General features: G+C 39.8%; 2 protein-coding genes and 1 long non-coding RNA gene across 8 annotated transcripts in view; 1 reads left to right on the top strand and 2 right to left on the bottom strand.

Moving 5' to 3' along the window:
- LOC148318234 (uncharacterized) overlaps nt 1-13,421 on the bottom strand; it is a 75,796-nt gene extending 62,375 nt beyond the window's left edge. For all 4 annotated transcript variants that reach the window (XR_015839901.1, XR_015839898.1, XR_015839899.1 and 1 more), the window contains exons 1-2: nt 13,182-13,421; nt 12,464-12,535 (exon numbers count right to left, since the gene is read on the bottom strand). This is a non-coding gene — a long non-coding RNA (uncharacterized LOC148318234). The remainder of the gene's footprint in view (nt 1-12,463; nt 12,536-13,181) is intronic.
- dok6 (docking protein 6) overlaps nt 1-14,572 on the top strand; it is a 38,321-nt gene extending 23,749 nt beyond the window's left edge. For both annotated transcript variants that reach the window (XM_088282809.1, XM_088282810.1), the window contains exons 2-8: nt 392-499; nt 2,407-2,521; nt 6,334-6,453; nt 8,531-8,720; nt 9,016-9,154; nt 10,083-10,188; nt 13,232-14,572. In XM_088282809.1, the coding sequence (XP_088138935.1) occupies nt 392-499; nt 2,407-2,521; nt 6,334-6,453; nt 8,531-8,720; nt 9,016-9,154; nt 10,083-10,188; nt 13,232-13,410 (957 nt within the window). In that variant the 3' untranslated portion in view covers nt 13,411-14,572. The remainder of the gene's footprint in view (nt 1-391; nt 500-2,406; nt 2,522-6,333; nt 6,454-8,530; nt 8,721-9,015; nt 9,155-10,082; nt 10,189-13,231) is intronic.
- The window catches only part of rttn (rotatin), a 171,668-nt gene continuing 166,980 nt past the window's right edge, over nt 14,259-18,946 (bottom strand). Inside the window, exons 1-7 of one of the 2 annotated variants that reach the window (XM_088282800.1) lie at nt 18,755-18,946; nt 17,165-17,500; nt 16,710-17,084; nt 16,020-16,122; nt 15,471-15,525; nt 15,368-15,388; nt 14,259-14,811 (exon numbers count right to left, since the gene is read on the bottom strand). In XM_088282800.1, coding sequence (XP_088138926.1) covers nt 14,764-14,811; nt 15,368-15,388; nt 15,471-15,525; nt 16,020-16,122; nt 16,710-17,084; nt 17,165-17,500; nt 18,755-18,818 — 1,002 coding nt within the window. In that variant the 5' untranslated portion in view covers nt 18,819-18,946 and the 3' untranslated portion in view covers nt 14,259-14,763. The remainder of the gene's footprint in view (nt 14,812-15,367; nt 15,389-15,470; nt 15,526-16,019; nt 16,123-16,709; nt 17,085-17,164; nt 17,501-18,754) is intronic. The other variant, XM_088282801.1, reaches the window with a different exon arrangement.

Genomic DNA, 18,946 nt, shown 5'->3' with positions numbered 1-18,946 from the left:
GAAAAACACTATGTCATCTAATTTCAAGATTTATTGATGTACAAATGAAAGCAATTTGTTTAAAATGGCGGTAAACAACAGAAACTAAGATCATTTAATTAGGTACTTATTTTTATATACCAAGTGCACTAAAATCTGATTGGCTAATGTGATTATTTGACCAAGGACAGGCAGTTAAAAATAAGAGTCTTACATTGCCTACAAGTCCATATGAGTGTTCTATTAGTTGTATTGCGCCACTTGAGCCAAATCACATTTCAACTATATATAGACCAAAAAAAAAACTTGCACATGATTTTATCCACTATTTCTCCAAGGATCCATATGATAAAAGCATCTTGCATTTTGGCTTCATTTCAGCTAGTTAACTGCAACATTTCTTTGTTGGCAGATCTTCCGAAGATGTTGGCTGGTATTCAAAAAGGCGTCCAGTAAAGGGCCACGGCGCTTGGAGAAGTATCCAGATGAAAAGGCCGCCTACTTTAGGAGTTTCCACAAGGTAATTCATTCATTAATTAATTAACCCATTTTTTTCAGTGCTGCTCAGTGTAAGCATATTTATTTGCGGTTGTGTTTTCCATGAAAAAACAAAAACAAAACTAATACTATAACTGTCTGCATGTTCAATGAAATAGTTTTCCAATATTACTAAAGAGCAACCATGCCTGACCTTGAATAAATAGAAAAAAATACGAGATCTTACCCCAGCGTCCCCACTCATCCCAATTGTAATCGTAATTGAGAATCGGCGAATTGATATATATTTTTTTTAACACTGCCCACCGACTCACAACAACCCAAGTTTAGGACAGCAGCGCCCCCGTCCCACTGTACACAAAGTCGATGGTTCACGACTTCCCCCTCCTGAGACATCAGATGGTGTCCAAGATTTGTGCTATGGATGAACTTAGAGATGGGTCGACTTTTTAAGGGGGTGGCGGGGGGTGTTGACTTATAGGAATCCTTATCAGTAAGACATCTTGAACTGTCTGACATTTTCGATTGTCCTGAGAAAGCACGGTCGTAGAGATGACGTGTCGATCTGCACTCTGATCGAAGCCGCTCTCCGTCCACTGCATCATATTGTCACATGGGCCGTCCTGTGTGGTTACACACACCCCACCGCCGCCCCACGGGGCTTCTCATACAACCGGTGCCGAAGTGAGCGATGGGCACACATATGCACCAGTGCACTTGGAAATGTTTCCGCGTAAAGATCAAGAAAGGTCCCGTCTGAGGGCTTCATTTGACGCCACGGCGATTTGGGAGGAAATCGGCTGCACTGGTGGCTGATTTACACACTCAACACAAAGAGGATTGGCTTTCTTTTACCGCCGCTTCTCCTCATCTCCATACTCTCGCCCTCTCTTTGCCTGACTCACACAATAACAGAAATCCGGAAGAATTTGAGCCCACCGAAAAGATGTTTTGGGTTTTTGTGCCTCTCTAGTCTTGACAATTACACAAATGAAAAGTAATGCCATGCTGGAATGTAAGCAGTTAAAAGCAAAACATATTGGTGCTAATATGAGATTAAAGTCAACACCTTTCAATGCAGCAAAAAAAAAAAACAAAAAAAAAAAGTCGGCGGGATGTGAAATGGGACTCATCTCAAATGATTCCCTTTTTTTTGCCTGAGGCTGGGAAGGGAACCAAATATTTTTCTTTCATATACCGCTACGAACACACACACGCACACGCACGAGGATCAAAAGTTCCCTCAGTTGATGCTTGCTTTGTTTCCGCTTACGTGAGGACACAACACCTTCCCTTCTTGGAGTGCGATAACACCCAAATTGCGTCTTTTTCACATGTTTATGATGCCCTCCTAATCTCTCTGTAACTTGAATGACAATCATGGCGTATCGTTTCATAATTTATCGTATCAGAAAGAGTAATATGCCGTCTGCATATCTTGTCTATGTCACGCAGACGAGGCTTTTAAATCTTTCAGCTTTACGTTGACGCCGAGCTAATTCATTCTTCAGCCTCCTTGGCAAAAAGGCCTCCAGTTAGCACGAGATGGACTACAGGAATGTAATAGGCCTTATCAAGTCGGAGTCATGTAGAACAAAATAGCCTGTAAATACGGGTGCTATTCAATTAAATGTAATCTTTTTGCTTTGTGTTTTTTTTTCCCGCATTCTACATCGATCTCGGGCTTAAGGGATTTAGATGCAGTTGATTGCAGTCTTTATTATCTGAAATGGTATAGAGAGGATACAGGTAGTCGTATGGGGCCTTTAAAAGTGTATGCCTTGGATTCTAAAGAGAGACGTTGTTGATGTGTTAAAAGCCTCGAAACTATAATTGAACTTTCAACGGTGCGACACAAGAGGGTCAATTAAGCGCCATCGCCGCCGTTCAAGCGAGTTAATGTGCCGCTGCCGATTCTGTCCCGTTTAGATCACTGAGCTCCATAATATCAAGAACATTAGCAGGATGCCGAGAGAGACCAAGAAACACGCTGTGGCCATCATATTCTGTGACGACACATCCAAGACATTTGCCTGCGAATCAGGTAAGGGCTTTGGAATTTGGGATTTTCAAAAGACATTCCGTCGTTGAGTAAGTATGTTGGCTGGCTAGCTATGCCTGAAGCCCCAAAATGCATCTACGCAGGATGCCACGATATACAGAAGAGCCGAGTGTTTTTATTGTATTTACTTATTTTTGAATTGACAAGCGGGAACATGAAATGGAAGAGAAGCCCACAACCTGAGCGTCAGGGGAGAGGAACCCCGGAAGCCTGTTAGCACACAAGCTAGCTGGTGGCTAGCGCCTCTCGTCATGGCGTCGACAGCCTGACGGCGACTTGGTGGGATATATTGCAGTCATTCGAGGCTTTAAACGGATGTATTTTCCGCATAAGAAAGAAGCGAGATGAAGTAGCAAGGATTTTTTTCAGGAAGTTTTCACACATTAGGTGAAGACTCCCAAAGCGTTTGAGAGGGGACTTTTTTTTTTCCGTTTTTCACACTTTTAAAGTCTCTTTTTACACTCTTAGGCATTCATTTTCATTCACGTTTATCAGTGTTGGTGTGTCGAACTTAACATTCAATTTCATTTTGTAGGTATTTTGTGTCGCAGATTGCAATTGATTCAACACCATCTAGTTTGCTTGCTTTGTGGACGGTTGTTCATATTGATGCAAATTAGCAAATGCGTGTAGAATGACTGAACTAAAGTTTGGCAAAATTATCATGACTATACTCTTGATCAGGCGCAGGCAAACTACGGCCCGGGGGCCACATGTGGTCCGTTAAACGTTTTAATCTGGCCCGCCGAACTTCCAAAAAAATTAAATGAATAAACTTTGTTAATGTTTTATTTTCTAAATATTGTGGAGTGTCAAAGACATGTATATCGTTCTAATGCTTTTGTTCACTTTCATTTAAAATTCAATTAATTATTTTTCTCCAATGTGGTGAGGTTACCAAAACACTCCATCCATCTCTTCTCCTGGTCCGGCCCCTCTGTTAAATTTTAGAAACCATTGCGGCCCGCCAATCAAAATGTTTGCCCACCACTGCTCTTGATTAATCTTCTGGGTCATTTATGTTGCTACATAATATTGACATGGAAGTAAACTGAGTCTTGAGTTTGAAAAAGGTAGGATTGCTATTTAAAAAAATACCTTCTGCTCACTCGAGGAAATCGGCTGTCCCTTTTCTTAAAATTTAACAAAATTTGCAACAGCTCGAATAAACAACCTTATTTTTTTTATACATTTCCCATATATTCTATGTGCATGGTTTGTTTTCTTGAGTTCGCCACCCACCACATTTTCCTCATGCATAAGCCTGAGCACCGCCTCTGTTTGTTTAGCTCCTTTTCCACTCGGGCCTTAAAAGTGCAGGAGGCACTTATAGGCCATAGTAACTCCGAAAGAGAGAGAGTGAATCGGGGGAGGCGTTAAGTAGCTGCCTCCTGTGTGTAAATGTAGTTATGCTCTCTGATGTCTGTGAATGAAGCGCTTCAGGCACCAACAGACCATCCGCTCACCCCGCTAAGCTGTTGCGGATACGTCCCGCCGGAAAGGCGTAATGCAAGAGAGTGCGGCATGAATGAAACTGAAGATACTGCCACGGATACACGCATGCATGTAATATACCATATATAACGAGACGCGTTTCCATATGTGCCGATGTAACACGTCACTGACCACGGGTGTGCGTCGCAGAATCCCAAAGGGATTTGGAGTTAAGGAGCTGGCAAAGATAAACAACTCCTGCTTTTGCCTCATTTCATACATGGGTGGCTCTCTCCAGAAGCTCACAAGAGACAATTGCAAGTCTTCTCCGAGGAGAACATGATCTGTTCTGATTCATCAGGAAAGAAAATTGGTATTCACAAGCAAAATAACCACAGAAACTGAGTGAGTTTGAATCATGAGATAGAGTCATTTGTTTACAACTAGCCTGTAGTTAGATGTACGTCTTAGACACCAAATTTAAATTCAGCTTCACTTTTCCTGGATATTTCGGACAAAGCCGCTGACTCCGTCCACAGTTTGAGAAAAGCTCTTTTTTGCTCAAGCATGACTAGAATGCAACATTGCACCAGGTAAGGTCGCTAAGAGGACCTAAGAGGAGGCGTAATCTTTCAGCATCTTTTGTCTTGAAATTTTCTCCTGTTTGCATTTCTACTCTAATTAACAAGCTCAAGAGTTCATTTTATTGTATCGACTTTGGGAAATAACTTATTGACCGATACGATGATTCATTAGTCAACTTCAATGCACGAAATATTTTATTCTGAAATTCAGCTCACTGCAATTCTTACCCACAGTTTTAAGAACATAATTCATGATGCGTGTATTGTTGGTCAGGGTGATGCATTGTCTCGTCATCTCTTGTATTTTGGAAATGTAAACATCCATATGCTTTAGAAAAATATATACATATATATATATTTTCACAAAGCTTTTAAAAGTCGCCTTGAGCCGAGTGGCTGACAATTGATTGAACTCAAGTTGAATGGTTTTTTTTTCCTGGCATCATTAACTATGGTATTCTGTTTTTTTTTTTTTACAATAAATCGACAACCAGTTGTCTTGGTTTCATTGTCCTAGAAGACGCGACAGTATATTGTCAGTCTCTTGTGAGGATTTATAGCTGCTCATCAGCGAGTGTTAGTTCTTTTTCAGATGGGCATGCAATTATTGTACTCGAGGACAGACTTGCATGTTTTGCAAATGACCGTGCCAACAATCTTATTTTCAATATGTCCCCACCATTGAGGCACTGCTGCTAGTTTGCCATTACTTGATGATTTTAGTGAGGCCTTCGTTTTTTTTTAGCGCCGCATCAACTGGACGAGTCGGCTAAACTGCTCATAGGAGCCAAAAACAATCAATCTATTTTTTATTTTAATTGATGATTACACTGCTCAATTGCTAATTTTAATCAGAGATGGCATTCAGTGCCCCTAAATGTATGTTTGGTGCTGACCTAATAAAATTCTTTACTTTTGTCCTTGCGCATCAGGTTTTTGAGATGTGAAAACATTTTTAAATTTTATTTTTTTTAATAAATACTGATCTAACATGCGTTACAATTTATAGCAAAAAAGAAATTAGACTTCTTGCAGAACTGAACCCTGAATTCAGAACTATAATGTATGTTACATTCTAGAATATTATTAAATTGTGATATAGTCATGGAATCAAAGCAAAAAAAAAAAAATAGCGTGGAAAAATGTTAAATTGGATCCCTAAATAAAAGTGTAATTAATATTGTCTCTCATATAGTTCAGTATTTATCATAACATTAACATCTTAACATACACTCATGCAAAGTAAAAAAAACCCCAAAATAAATAGAAAAAGCACATGCTAACTAGTAGTCCACCGCCACCGATCAATTGCATTTCATGCACCAATTTTGAAAACAATTAACTTGTCATAATAGTGTAAAACAAAAAGTGCAGAGGTTTTTATATTTCAAACATGAAAAAACAACACAAAACTGTGTGAACTACAGATTTTCCTACTTTCCTACTACATTCTCAAAGGCAGATTGGCACACACACACACACACACACACACACACACACACATACAGTTACATAACAATCAAAGGCAATTAAGATGACGATAGATTTGTGAGGAAATCGTCGATTGCTGTGGCAATGTTTTCTATGTTGCTGTAATAATCATCGGAAAACAACAAAATGAATAAGGATCCACATTTCGCTTTATGAAGTCTAAAGACTGCTCTGGTGAATACTCTCAGCAGAGATCATCGATGTGTTCCGTTGTTCTCGACGATGCATCGGATGCCAACCTGTGCTTATTACGACAACGCTGTGCTGTTGTTTGGCCACATGCAGAGCTGGATGCGGAGGAATGGTGCAAGCTCCTGAGTGTGGAGTGCCTGGGAAGCCGCGTCAACGACATCAGCCTGGGCGAGCCAGACTTGCTAGCAGCGGGGGTGCAGCGGGAGCAGAACGGTGAGTCCCCGCTTGGATGGACAGCCACTGTAGAGCTGCCACTATTCAATTAGGCTTGGCTAATGAGGACCTCTGATTGTCACTACCTGCCCCGTTTTTTTGACGTTAGTCGATGTTTGTTGAACTTCGCAAGTAGGCACAGTGGGAAACACGTGTGTGTATGTGCGTGGGTGCACAGGTCACAGGCTGCGGTCAGGGCGCCGTTCCAGGCCCTAATGCGAAGTGCTGTGCATCACTGGCCTCCCCTCGTAATGAAGCTTGTCACAGAGATGGATGAGATTATGCTTCCAAAGCCGTGTGAAATAAATGTGCTGCTCCCCCGCATATTCCGCTCAGAGGAAATGGAATGGAACTCATTCGCTTATATAGTTCGGGGGCGAAAAGGCAACACGCAATCGTAAAAAGTGTGCGTACGGTGAATGTTAGTCTCAAAATATCATTCCATTTTCGTGTAACTTGAAAATTTCACCATACGAACGGTAAAGTACTAAGTTGCCGCCGTGAGTGAGCAGTCAAGTCGAGAGGCAAGGGCCTGCCGTTGTGTTTCAATCAGTAACCCCCCCCCCCCCTCCAAACCCCACCAAGCTGCAGGAGACCATCATTAGATCAGAGTAGCCTAAAAATACACCAAGCTATGACATCGCTATTTTCTACCCGCTGCAGACACATGGCTTATTTGGGAGTCATTGAGTGTAATTAGTGAGAACCCATTTAGATTATTGAGAAGCCCCCTCTGCCTCTGACGGCTAAATGGGGTGGAAAAGGGGAGGGAGACATGCACAACTCCTTCCCAAATCTGGAACAACTGGAAAGTAATTCATTCACGATATATTAATCAGAATTGGACAAAGTCGAATTGGCAAGCATAGTAGCAATTTAACGTTTGGGTACGCTTGCTATTCAAGACATACTTGGGGAGGAGCCAACTTGCCACCTGCGACACCAGCGCAACCCAAATTTGTCCATAGGTTGGAACATAAATTTAATAATATTTTAGATGGAAAAGTGACCAGCTTTTCTCCGTTACGTCGGACTCTTGACGCACGTGATTTATTAAGTTATTTATTTTGCGAGGTAATCTGATTAACGGAAAATAAAAAAAATTCAAAAAGGAAAATAAGGGAAGTGTGTATATTTTGGTTAGCGCTTTACATGGGACAGAGAGAGAAAATTTCATCCAAGATTAAGGCCTGCTGCACATCTCACTCTGACAAATAATCCATCACTCATCATTTTGTCTTAATCCTCCCCATCTCTCATGCTAGCGTTTTGTAAGATTCAAACAAAGCCTCATCCCAAAGAGGTTTTAGCTTTTATGTAGGATTTGATCTTTACAAATACACGGCTGTTGCATTTTCAAGAGTGAATAAAAACGTGCATTGTGCAAACGGCGACTGATCCGTTTACCGTTGTGGTTTCTGCCGAGGCATTTTGATGCGGCTCTTGTGACTTCAATTATTTACATCTGATAGTAAATCTTCCGAGGCAAAAATATCTGTGTGTGTTTGGCGAGAGTAAATTTGCACTGACTTGTTCAAATATGAGCATCCGGGGTCCTGAAAAATTGGAATTCTTCCGCTGCTGTGGGGTATCTTTGAGGGGAACTGCATATTAGATGGGGGAATTATTTCATTCTACAAATACATTGAAATAAAAAAAATTAAACTAAATTCCTTATTAGGAATATATATATAAAAAAAAATCACATCATCGTTTCATGTGAACGCTAATTACCGCCGCGACATGACATCAAGATCTTTCGTGAGGCTAGGAAACTAATTTACAACAATTTATCATCCTTACGCGAGTCATCTCTTTGAAATAGGTTGATGCTGTGTCGATCACAGCTTCGGCCACTTTTTTTTTTTTTTTTTTTGGGCCTGCAACGTAAATTTAATTTTTTACAGATGTCTGTTGTATTGCGAAAACATGGCGCCATCAGTCACAGTCAAAGTAATCACGCCACTCTTTGTTGTCTATTTTTATGATCAAGTAGACGACGTCGACATTGTTGCAGGTACATCGAGGTGACATTTTGGAACCTTCAGTCACTATTTCATCTAATATTTCTTTTTAGAGCGTTTCAACGTGTACTTAATGCCCACCCCGAACCTGGACATCTACGGGGAGTGCACCATGCAGATCACCCACGAGAACATCTACCTGTGGGACATCCACAACGCGCGGCTCAAACTCGTCATGTGGCCCCTCAGCTCGCTGCGCAGATACGGTCGAGACTCCACCTGGTTCACGTTTGAGTCCGGAAGGTGCGTGAGGTTTAAAAATATACGCGGGATGTCTTCTGAGTATGATTGTGGTATAGAAAGTAAGTACTTGGGAAGTGTCAGAAAAACTTCCCAACTTCCCTTCATCATGTGCTGCAGAGGCCTCGGGGCGACTGTTTGACTCGATGTACTCATGCGTGCGTGTGTGTGCGCGTGCTCTTACATCAGCGCGTCTCTCTGGAAGCGTGCAGTCAAGCGTGCGCTCCGAACAGCGAGCGCCGTCAAAGTGTGTTTACTTCCCCTTTTGCGTCTGCGCGCGTGTTTGTTCCGGGTGCAGGATGTGCGACACGGGCGAGGGCTTGTTCACGTTCCAGACACGAGAGGGGGAGATGATCTACCAGCGCGTTCACTCGGCCACTCTGGCCATCGCCCAGCAACATGAGAGGATGATGGAGGAGATGGAGAAAAGCTCCCAGGTACGTTCCCATCATGCTCATTAATTTCATGCAAGGTCATTTCACACGTTTAACTTTTTAACATTTGCCCTCGCTGCATATACGACACTCTGTGTATGCGGCGCCTGATCATTAATTACTTCACCAAGCCAATGAAGTGTGTGCAGCTTATCAGAAGCTAATGTAAATGAAAGGGGCGTGACACTCATGGTAGATGTGGGCGTGTCTACATCAGATGTCACCAATGTGGTGCCCCAAAAGCCCACAGGCCCGTTTTGAATATTGCTCGCCAATGAAGTAATCATTTGGAAATGTTAAGCATGTATATATATATATATATATATATTTTTTTTTTTTGTGAAAAACCGTCAACGTGATCAGTATCGTGGCATATCAATTACACTGCTGAACACCAGACGAGCGCGCTGCCAGTATGAAATATTAGTGTTTATTTTTATTTTTAATTTTCATTCAACATGATGCAATATGCATAATTCAGATTTTTATTTTTTTTGTCAGAAGCGTGTTTTTTTTTTGGTTATCCTCGACTTAACAGGTATCACAGTTACTAAGATTGTAAATATCCATAATCATCCAATCATCATTCGATTTTACCGGTGTACCTCAAGTCCAATGAATGTCTCTGCTGCTTGGTTACCTAAACCCTCGGACCTCTCCTTCCATTTCTTACCCCCCCCACCCCCAGTATTCCTTATTTATGTGGGCCTGCCTCATGTTTGATGAGCCTTGACCATATGGCCGTGCACTTGGACCTCGTCATTTGAGAATAGTTCAAAATGCAGCTTTTCAGCTCCATAAATCAACTGACCTCTCACGGTTGCGTCATGTGTCTGTAGCAGCGTGTATTACATCACAGCACCACGCTCCACATGTTCCTCGTCTGCGGAAGCATACCGTATGACTCCTTTCCTTGTCAATCTCCTCACAGGTGCGCTCTTCAGAGACGCTCAGCAAGTCCATTTCCCTGCCCCGCAGCGCCTACTGGCAGCACATCACGCGGCAGAACAGCGTGGGCGATCTCTTCAGTTACCAAGGTGAGCATCAAGTTTGTCACTGTCGTGCTCGTGTTATTTCTTTTTGCTGTCATGGTTCATCTTTACGCTTGGAGGATGAGATGGTGGCACAACGACACTTGACAACAGTTTGCAACATCCAGAGAGAGATTCACGTTCCCATACGAAAAAAAATGAAGTATCATTAATTAACTGATTAGTGTAAAGATTTTACAGAGACAAATGATAAAACTTTTTCAAAGTATTATTCAAGTATTTTTAAAAGTACAGTTTTTGTATTTTATCATTTGATTCTGATTCAATTTTTTGGTGAGCGACGGTGGCGCGGGCCGAAGCTTATTTCATTTTTACGCGAAATGGTCAAAATTATTCTTTCCTTCATCTTCGACTAACGCTAACATGAATCATCTTGATGTTCAAGATTGTCAATCCGTTTCTTGCAATTGACGAAGAATTACAATACAATTTAGTAGGAAGATGAAATGAGATTTTCAAGCTCATTTACGAGCAGGCGCATACCACTAAAAAAATAAAGATAAAAATCGCTTATCAGGTTCATTATGCACCTTCTGCCATCTAGTGGAAGAGGATTTCATTGCTCTGCCTGTCACTACACACCATTGGCTGAGATACCGTAAATGAAAAAAAAATTATGCTGAGTAAATAAAAAACACAAAAATCTGACCAATAAATCGAAATTGGATTCCCACAGCACACCTGATGATCACTCAAGGTTAGCGATCACTGTGCAACATTAGATGTGGTTTCGACCCAAGTGTTCATGGTTGCTCATTAGCAACGGTGCCCAATCCGTTTTTTTGGGCAAAAACAGCTGTGTGGCAGTGCACTACTGCACACGAGATGAATATCCAATCAGCAGAGCCAATTTGCTGAGTCATCCTCTGATTGCTTTCAAACAGGTCCAGACTGATTAAGGCACCACACACGCTTGTTTATTTCTCAGCCTGAGTGAAGCTGCCTTGGGCAATATTTGACTTGACAACTCCATCACATATACTTGCAATTCTTAAGGAAAAAAAGTAGACTTTTGAAATTGTGTGTGTGTGTGTGCGTATACAAAGATAAAGATGTCCTTTATTAGTCCCACACACACACACATATATAAATATATATATATATATATAAATATATATATATATATATATATATATACACATATATACATATACATATATATATACATATACATATAAAACATTATGAAAGATTTTTTTCTGCTATTTGCTTGTGCTCAGCATTGTAATGGGGCACTTGATCACACGGGACTGATCGCAAGAGATTTCACAGCGAGGAAGTAGGTCTCAAAGGGCCGGCATGACTTATCAGCCACCGGCGACATGGATCGTAGCAAAGGCAAAATATCAGGAGGATTTTCTTTCATTTTTTGTATATGAAAGGGAATGCATAAAAATGCCAGGATATACAGGGAAATAAATAATGAAAAATGCATGATCCATTTGTGATTTTTTTTGCTTTGTTTTGATTCAAGTATTTGAATCATTTTTTTATGCATATTGAATATTCTGATTATATTTAAACATTTAATCTACTAATCATAAAACTCGTGCAGTTTAAGATACTCAAGTATAGTCATCATCAGTAGCAACATTTTTGCCTAATGAGGTTCTATTATAACATTTTTAAGTAAACCCAAAAGAAAAAAAAATCTGGATGACCACCTATTTGCTTATTTTTTTTTGTTGCGATTGATTCAAATATTCACTGAAACATTGAAGGTCAGAGGTCCACACTGAAAATGCACCGTAATTTAAGAAGTCTTGCATCATGCTTCACAGAGCAGGATGTAAATCGTTCGACTACTTTAATGAGCTATTTTCATTTATTTTTCTCCAATCGCATCAATTCCATTAAACTGGTGCACTTTTGAATCCGTTGTCTGGATGACCATTATAAAATACAATATTTTCTATATTTTCCTCCCTAATAATTAGTTGCACAATAAAAAGCAAAAAAGCATTTTTTAATAAATTGGCTTTCTTTTGAAACCTGGTGTGCAATTACCAACAATACTAACTCTCCATGCATTTAACAGGTTAACATTTGTTTCAATTTCCTGATCATCCGATGATACTATTTATTCATTGATTTAGTTTTTGAGGATTCCTAAAAGGTTGCAAATATGTTCACAGGGTTGACTTGTTCCATAGAGTTTTCTTGCCACCAAGAAGTTTGTTTGCGCAAAGCTAGAACAGCCATTACTCAACATCGACATATCTCGATTTCATGAACACGTCTGAGTGAGACAAAACTTCACCTGTAGTGGCTTCAGGTTGCTCTCAACATCAGCGATGGCAAATTCTGATGACCCAACGTGTCAGATGACGACCTGAAGTTAAAAAAGAAAAAAATTAAGTTTACAGTGACTGTGCGGACACCCTGTATAAACTGTAAATTTCAATGCATGGATTTTATGTTCAAGCTCTGCATTGGACAGCAATATCCTTTAATAGAAAAATAGATATTATACATTACTACTCCCTGTTTGTTCTGCATGAGATGAGTACGCTCAATTAAATACATTATGAAGGACACTAAACAGACCTTAAAACAGGGTGGGCAAACATTTATGCTCAAGAGCCACTTTTCAATTTGAAAACAATTGGGCCAGGTTAGAAAAATAAAAAACTAAAATGTGTCAATATATGCAAAATATTTTATTGGAATCGCATTTTTTACGTACAACTAATGTATTATTAATATTTTTATATTATGTAGAAAAGGTAAGAAAATGCATGTTACTAATATTTTAGAATATGGTATATGTTACAGTAATGCATGGTCATCGTTTATTTTAATGATGTAATTTAAACGTATAAATGTGAAATACAATAAAATGCAATGGAAGTGAAATGATAAAAAAAAGTTACATAATTTTATTTGACGAATATCTTTGCAGAATTGATTATTTTAAAGATACAGTGACAATGTTTTACGTTTTTTTCCTTTTGCTGTGAAACCAACATCATACTTACCACAGAAAATCAGCATAAAAAACCGCCTCGTCTATTTCTTTTCCTTCCAGCGAGCAGCATGTCGATGACGTTCATCCCTCGAGCGCAAACATTTCCAAACTTTTTGTCCCACGAGTCCGACCGGGAAGCAGAAGAAGGCAAGGTGGAAGAAGGGAGACGGCGCCAGGAAGAGGCGTTGTCGCCCTCTAGTGGCCGAGCGGCGACTTGCAGCCTGAGGCCGCGTCAGTGACGACTGTGGACTGACTGAGGACACTTGTTGGAGGCCAACGCCACTGTAGACGCTCATGTACAACTCTATGTATTGTATGACGTCATTTACAGATTTCGTCGACCTTGTTTTGTATGTTGTGTGGCCGAATTAGCGTCTTTAAAGGCACCCCACTTGTTAAAATAAATGTCCTTTATATGTTAGAGCCGGCATATGAAGGAAGTGTGACGTCATGGTGAAATGTCCAATAGAACACCTTATTAAAGATGACATATCAGTCTCATTACACTGTATTTAAGATACATTTTGATTGACAATATTAGCTAGGTATTTCTTTATTATTGTGATTGTACTTTGCACCGCAGCCTCTTTAATCCGGAAACACCAATTGGAAATATTTTATATTTTAAATTAGTGATACTAATAATAATTTGTATTGACTGAATATCACGCCTTTCAAGGGATCCAAATTAATTAAATGTAATAATGGCAATATAAAATGCTCTATTAAGTTTAGGTTTTTGCACAGATATATACGAGTACATTATTGGTGACAGTTTTCCAAAGAATATAAAACAAAAAAAGTATCATGACTGAAATGCAACACAATAATAAAAAGTTGTTTTGTTGAAGAAGCCTAGTAAAAGCAAAATATCTAAGAAAATTTTCCAACCCAGTCTGTATCCTCTCCCTCCCCTTTCCATTTTCTGTCCTCATGTAAGAAGTGCCTTCAGACCCACTGCGACCTCTTGTAACCTTCTTCTTGTGGCTTGTTCTGGTGTACACGAAAGTTAGCACTGTCTCGCCTGTAACATACCTGCTGGCACATTCATATCTTTTGTGCGAAATCCAGAAATGATGACATCATATCAAGATTTTCAAAGTCCTTAGCTGGCAATTTATTTATTTGAATGTTATTATTTAGTTTGTGTCGAAACACAGCCTGTAGGACTGGATAGAAATGTACAAGCGCTTCATTGTTCTACAGTCCCCTCTCCACACCCCAATGTGTCACTTTATTTTGTGTTTGTGTTTTATTTAAGAAAATCGATAGACATCATGTTTGTTTTAATGTGTTGTCAGATTACATCAATAGCACTTTCATTATGTTGCAGTTTTCACTCAATGTAAATATGTTTTTTGATGACAGAGGTAATAAACATGAATGTTCTCTCATGTAACAGTAGTCTTCTCACTCAAGTCTTTTTTTAAATTTTGCTTTATCCAGTCACGACATGTGACGGGGACAGCGGAAGACAAGGTATAGTAGAGTCACTGAATATGTGGTGCATCCTCTCAATAATCATATTCTTGACATAACAGAAGGGCAAACGAACTACAAAGATGGCTCTGTTGTTTCATGTGGTCCACGTCTCAGTACACTTGTCCGCAAAGCTCCCTCGCCCACCACCGCCGCCAAAACTAGAGGAGATACAGATAAGAACGTTTCAATGTGTTTGGAGTGTGTAGAAAGGATAAAACTATAAAAACACTGATAATTTTAAATGATCTCTCTATATCTTGAAACTGCAAAAAACAGGTGAGCACTGTAATGTCTAATACCGCATAGCCAACGAAGATTTTAATGAATGGAATACCTTACCAGATGGTTAATTCGAACATTGTCGCTGTATTTTATTTATTTTTTGCTTCATAAAAAAAAAAAAAAAAAAAAAAAAGAAAATCACAAAATTTGGAAATCGATGCACTTACATCTGAAACGTTTATGGATCCACCTTAATATTGCATTTAATTGCTCGGTATTAAATATAATAATTACTTCTTAAATACATATGCCAGGAATGCTTTGACATTTTATCTCTTTATTATTGTGCGTATTTACAATTGAATATGCATTCTTTTGCCTGGTCATGTTTTTCATAATTATTAATAATAATAATAGTAATTATATTATTATTAATATTAATAACAATAATTTTAATAATAAAAAAAATTAATAATAATAATAATAAAGTACCTTGGATTGAATGTCTGGAGTCTGAAAAGACATAATTACATCTTTGGGATTGAATGATTAAGTTAGCAAATATATAGTTCAAATGTGGGCTTGGAAGTCCTACCTGAAGGTGAGATGGGTGCAGCTGATCTCTGCTCTCTTCTCGTCGGCTCTTCTTCCTGTGGTGTTCATTAAACTCCGATGAGCATAAAATAATACAGCAATACATTTGCTAGAAATGCTTCCTGTCATGAAGTTTCTCTATTATATGCAATCCTTTTCATTCTCATTCGCTCAATGGCCATATTTGATGTGTAAAACCAATTCATTCAAAGATGAGTCAAAAAAAGGGGGAAAAAAAACAAATGTTCACCTCACACATTAGTTTTATTAAATGATAGGTAACAAAAAATGGCAAGTGTTAGGAAGATAAAGGTAGTGGTGTGCAGATAACCTTTATTAGTAAGAATCTTATGAATAATAACAGCAAAAATAATAAAAATAATAATAAAAATAATAATTATTATTATATAGTATAATCAACCAATTTTAAGGTTCAAAACGCATTCAAAATTGAAGCAACAAATAGTACATGATCTCTGATCATGTAAATACATGATGTGTCGGATCAAAAAAAAGAAAAAAAGAAAGCATAGTTGGTCCATCCTCTTACCTGCGCCTCAACAAGACGATGAGAAGGACAGTCAGTAAAATCAGTCCAGCAGTTGCAATCCCCAAGTAAACATACATCATAAACACGGACAGGCTGAAGCCACCTGATAATGACATCAACAGTTGTCCAAAATGAGAAACACTGCAGATATACTCATCGGTAGATAGAGTTCGTAAATATAGCCCAGAAATTTGAATTTGAATTTATAACACAGATTTAGATTTTTTTTTAATCATTAAATATCCAGCACTTAATGTTTTTAGTTGTTTTCAATATGTGGCATGACGACACATTGTTATATGCTTCTATGCTGCTGTTTTGGTTCGCGACTGTAAACAAAAGAATTCAAACTTCCGTGTAGGAAAAACAGCCTCTAGCAACTGCGGTTACTAGTTGCGACACATTTATCCCGATGAGCATGGTCTTAAGTAGATAATAACAAAGCCATCAATAAAACAATTGATAAGGTTCACCATCAGATTGAAAAAGAAAAAAAGCCGACATGTATTATTATTAAACCAGAGCGCTGGTTCAATTGTGGAAAATAGAATAACATTTTGGATTCAAACATGCTGTGAGTAGGCGTGGCTAGCATGCATCATATGGCCAGTTTGGATCCAGCCCCATGAAATCCGCCTGGCAACAATAATCCGAGTAAATCTGAAGTGAGTCCTGTGACGTGCATTTTACCTGAAGTGGACACTGTGACCAAAACAGTGTTGATCAGCAGGCCGACGTCCGTGCTGAAGCTGCAGCGGTACAAGCCGCCATCTTCCTGCACGACAGGAGTCAGTTGCAGACTGACATCAAGGCTCTGCTCGCAGTTGACCTGACCGCGCTCGCTGTAGTCTTCGATCAGAACGCCGCCCTCCACCCGCTTGCATATGCCGATGATGACCCACGGTTGACCCAACGCCATGTGCTCCACGATGGCCTGGTGCACGCTGGTGCCGTTGTGCTCGTGGTTGCACTCCACGGTGAGGTTGCTGCTGGGATCTGCCGTCACGTGCGCGTCCGCCTCCATGACCTGGGCCTTGTCTTCTTTATCTTCCTCTGGAGGCTCGTCTGCATTCGCAAGGAAGCAACTTATTAAAGGAAACTCGAATTCAGCGTCATGGCGAGTAAAGAATGCCTTCAACAGTTACCTAAATCCTCCACCTGAATGTTTCTGATCCAGGGGCCTTGGGGGAATGTCTGGACAGAGCAGTGATAAACGCCAATGTCCTGATGGGTGACGTTCTTCATGGATATGCTTCCGTCCATAGGAGTGCTCCTCAAGAATTCAATCCGCTCCCGGTAATGATAAGTGGTGGCTACTCCGTACTCTGGGTGGAAAACGGCGATGGAATTGGTGTCTGGGTCTTTGGTCCATGACACCATAGTGAGGTTTCCGTCCCAGGGGCACAAGCAGTCGAGGATCATCCCCTCCTGTAGGTGGATCGTGACCGTCTCCATCTCTGGGACGGTATCTCCACAAGCTCCTTCATTTGGTTGAACAAAATGACAACTTTAGGAAGGGTCACATTTAGGGTTGCAATAGGTTAGCATTTTTCATTAAAGTTAGTTTTCATTTTGTTTTTAATTTTTTTTTTATTCAGTTAGTTTTAATTAGTTTTAAGGCGCATTTGTCATTATCCACACCGCTTATCCTGTACAGGGTCGCGCGAGGGTGCTGGAGCCTATCCCAGCTGACTACGGGCGAAAGGCGCACTACACCCTGAACTGGTCGCCAGCCAGTCACAGGGCAGATATAGACACCGTCACTGAGTGGGAACTGAACCCACACTGCCCGCACACAACTCGGGCGAGTGTACCACTACACCATCAGTGACGTCTAAGGCGCATTTGTTAGTTTTTATTTTTTTCTAAATAATTGTTTTTGCTGTTCAAGAATACATTGTAATTGCACATCCACTACTGTAGATGGCAACGGCGTGCCAATTTATTTAGACAATTTGATCAAGTATCAAATTTTTTTTCCGCGAGACTGAATACATCAAGTTAATTCAATGTTGAGCTATATATATTTTTTTGCTTTCTTAAATGTTGATAATACAATATAATGCAAAGGTGAACGTTTTAGAAGGAAGGAGCGTGTACGAGGTGCATGGACACAGACCCCCGAAAAAAAAAAAAAGTGTCATCCAGCAGCTACAGTCGCTTGAAAGTGGCTCTGGATCTTGCCCAGCGTAGCTGACCATGCAAAGATAACTCTGCTTATTATCAAAAGACTTTAGACTTTCATTTTATACCTAATAGGTCTGCAGGTACTCCTGACACTAAATGATTTGTATGCAATTAATTCAAATTAATTTTATATCATGTCTTTTTAAATGTATTTCATCTCTTTGGGCACATACGACAGTTGGCCATGTTAAAAGTAGTTATTTGTTACAGTCACCCTAAAGAGCTTTAATGTTGACAGTTTTAGTCTCAAACTTATTGCAAACACAACCACAATCAAAAATAACGATTTGGTCATTTGTTGTGTATTTTTCCCCCCTCAAGGAGTGAAAAGCACAAGCTTGGAATAAAGCACACGAGTGCCCACATGAACTCAAGTGACAATAGCGGTTGCACACAGCTTGATCTGAGCTGAATGACAACTAACTTAGAATAATTGTTGACTATTTTTATTCTGACAGATGCCTTACAATAAAGTAAACTATTCATGAGAAATGAAAACTAGCACAATTATATTGCATCCAAATAAATTACACAAATCCATTCCATACCTTGAAGAAAAGCAAGCAAGACAAGTGCCATGAAGTACCAGCGCTCCTTTTGTACGACTTCCATCTTGGCCCGGCCGAGGAGAATGAAAGCTGCATTGATGAGACGAGTGCAACGGCACCCGAGCTGCAACTTCCTGCTTGCTTTTCAGCCACAGAGACACAGCACACACTTCATGTTCGCTCGCACACACA

Source organism: Idiotropiscis lumnitzeri, chromosome 19, assembly GCF_059441095.1.
Source record: "Idiotropiscis lumnitzeri isolate Australia: NSW breed Sydney's pygmy pipehorse chromosome 19, RoL_Ilum_1.0, whole genome shotgun sequence".
In the NCBI taxonomy this organism is placed as follows: Eukaryota; Metazoa; Chordata; class Actinopteri; order Syngnathiformes; family Syngnathidae; genus Idiotropiscis; species Idiotropiscis lumnitzeri.
This window is presented reverse-complemented; position numbering and strand designations above follow the sequence as displayed.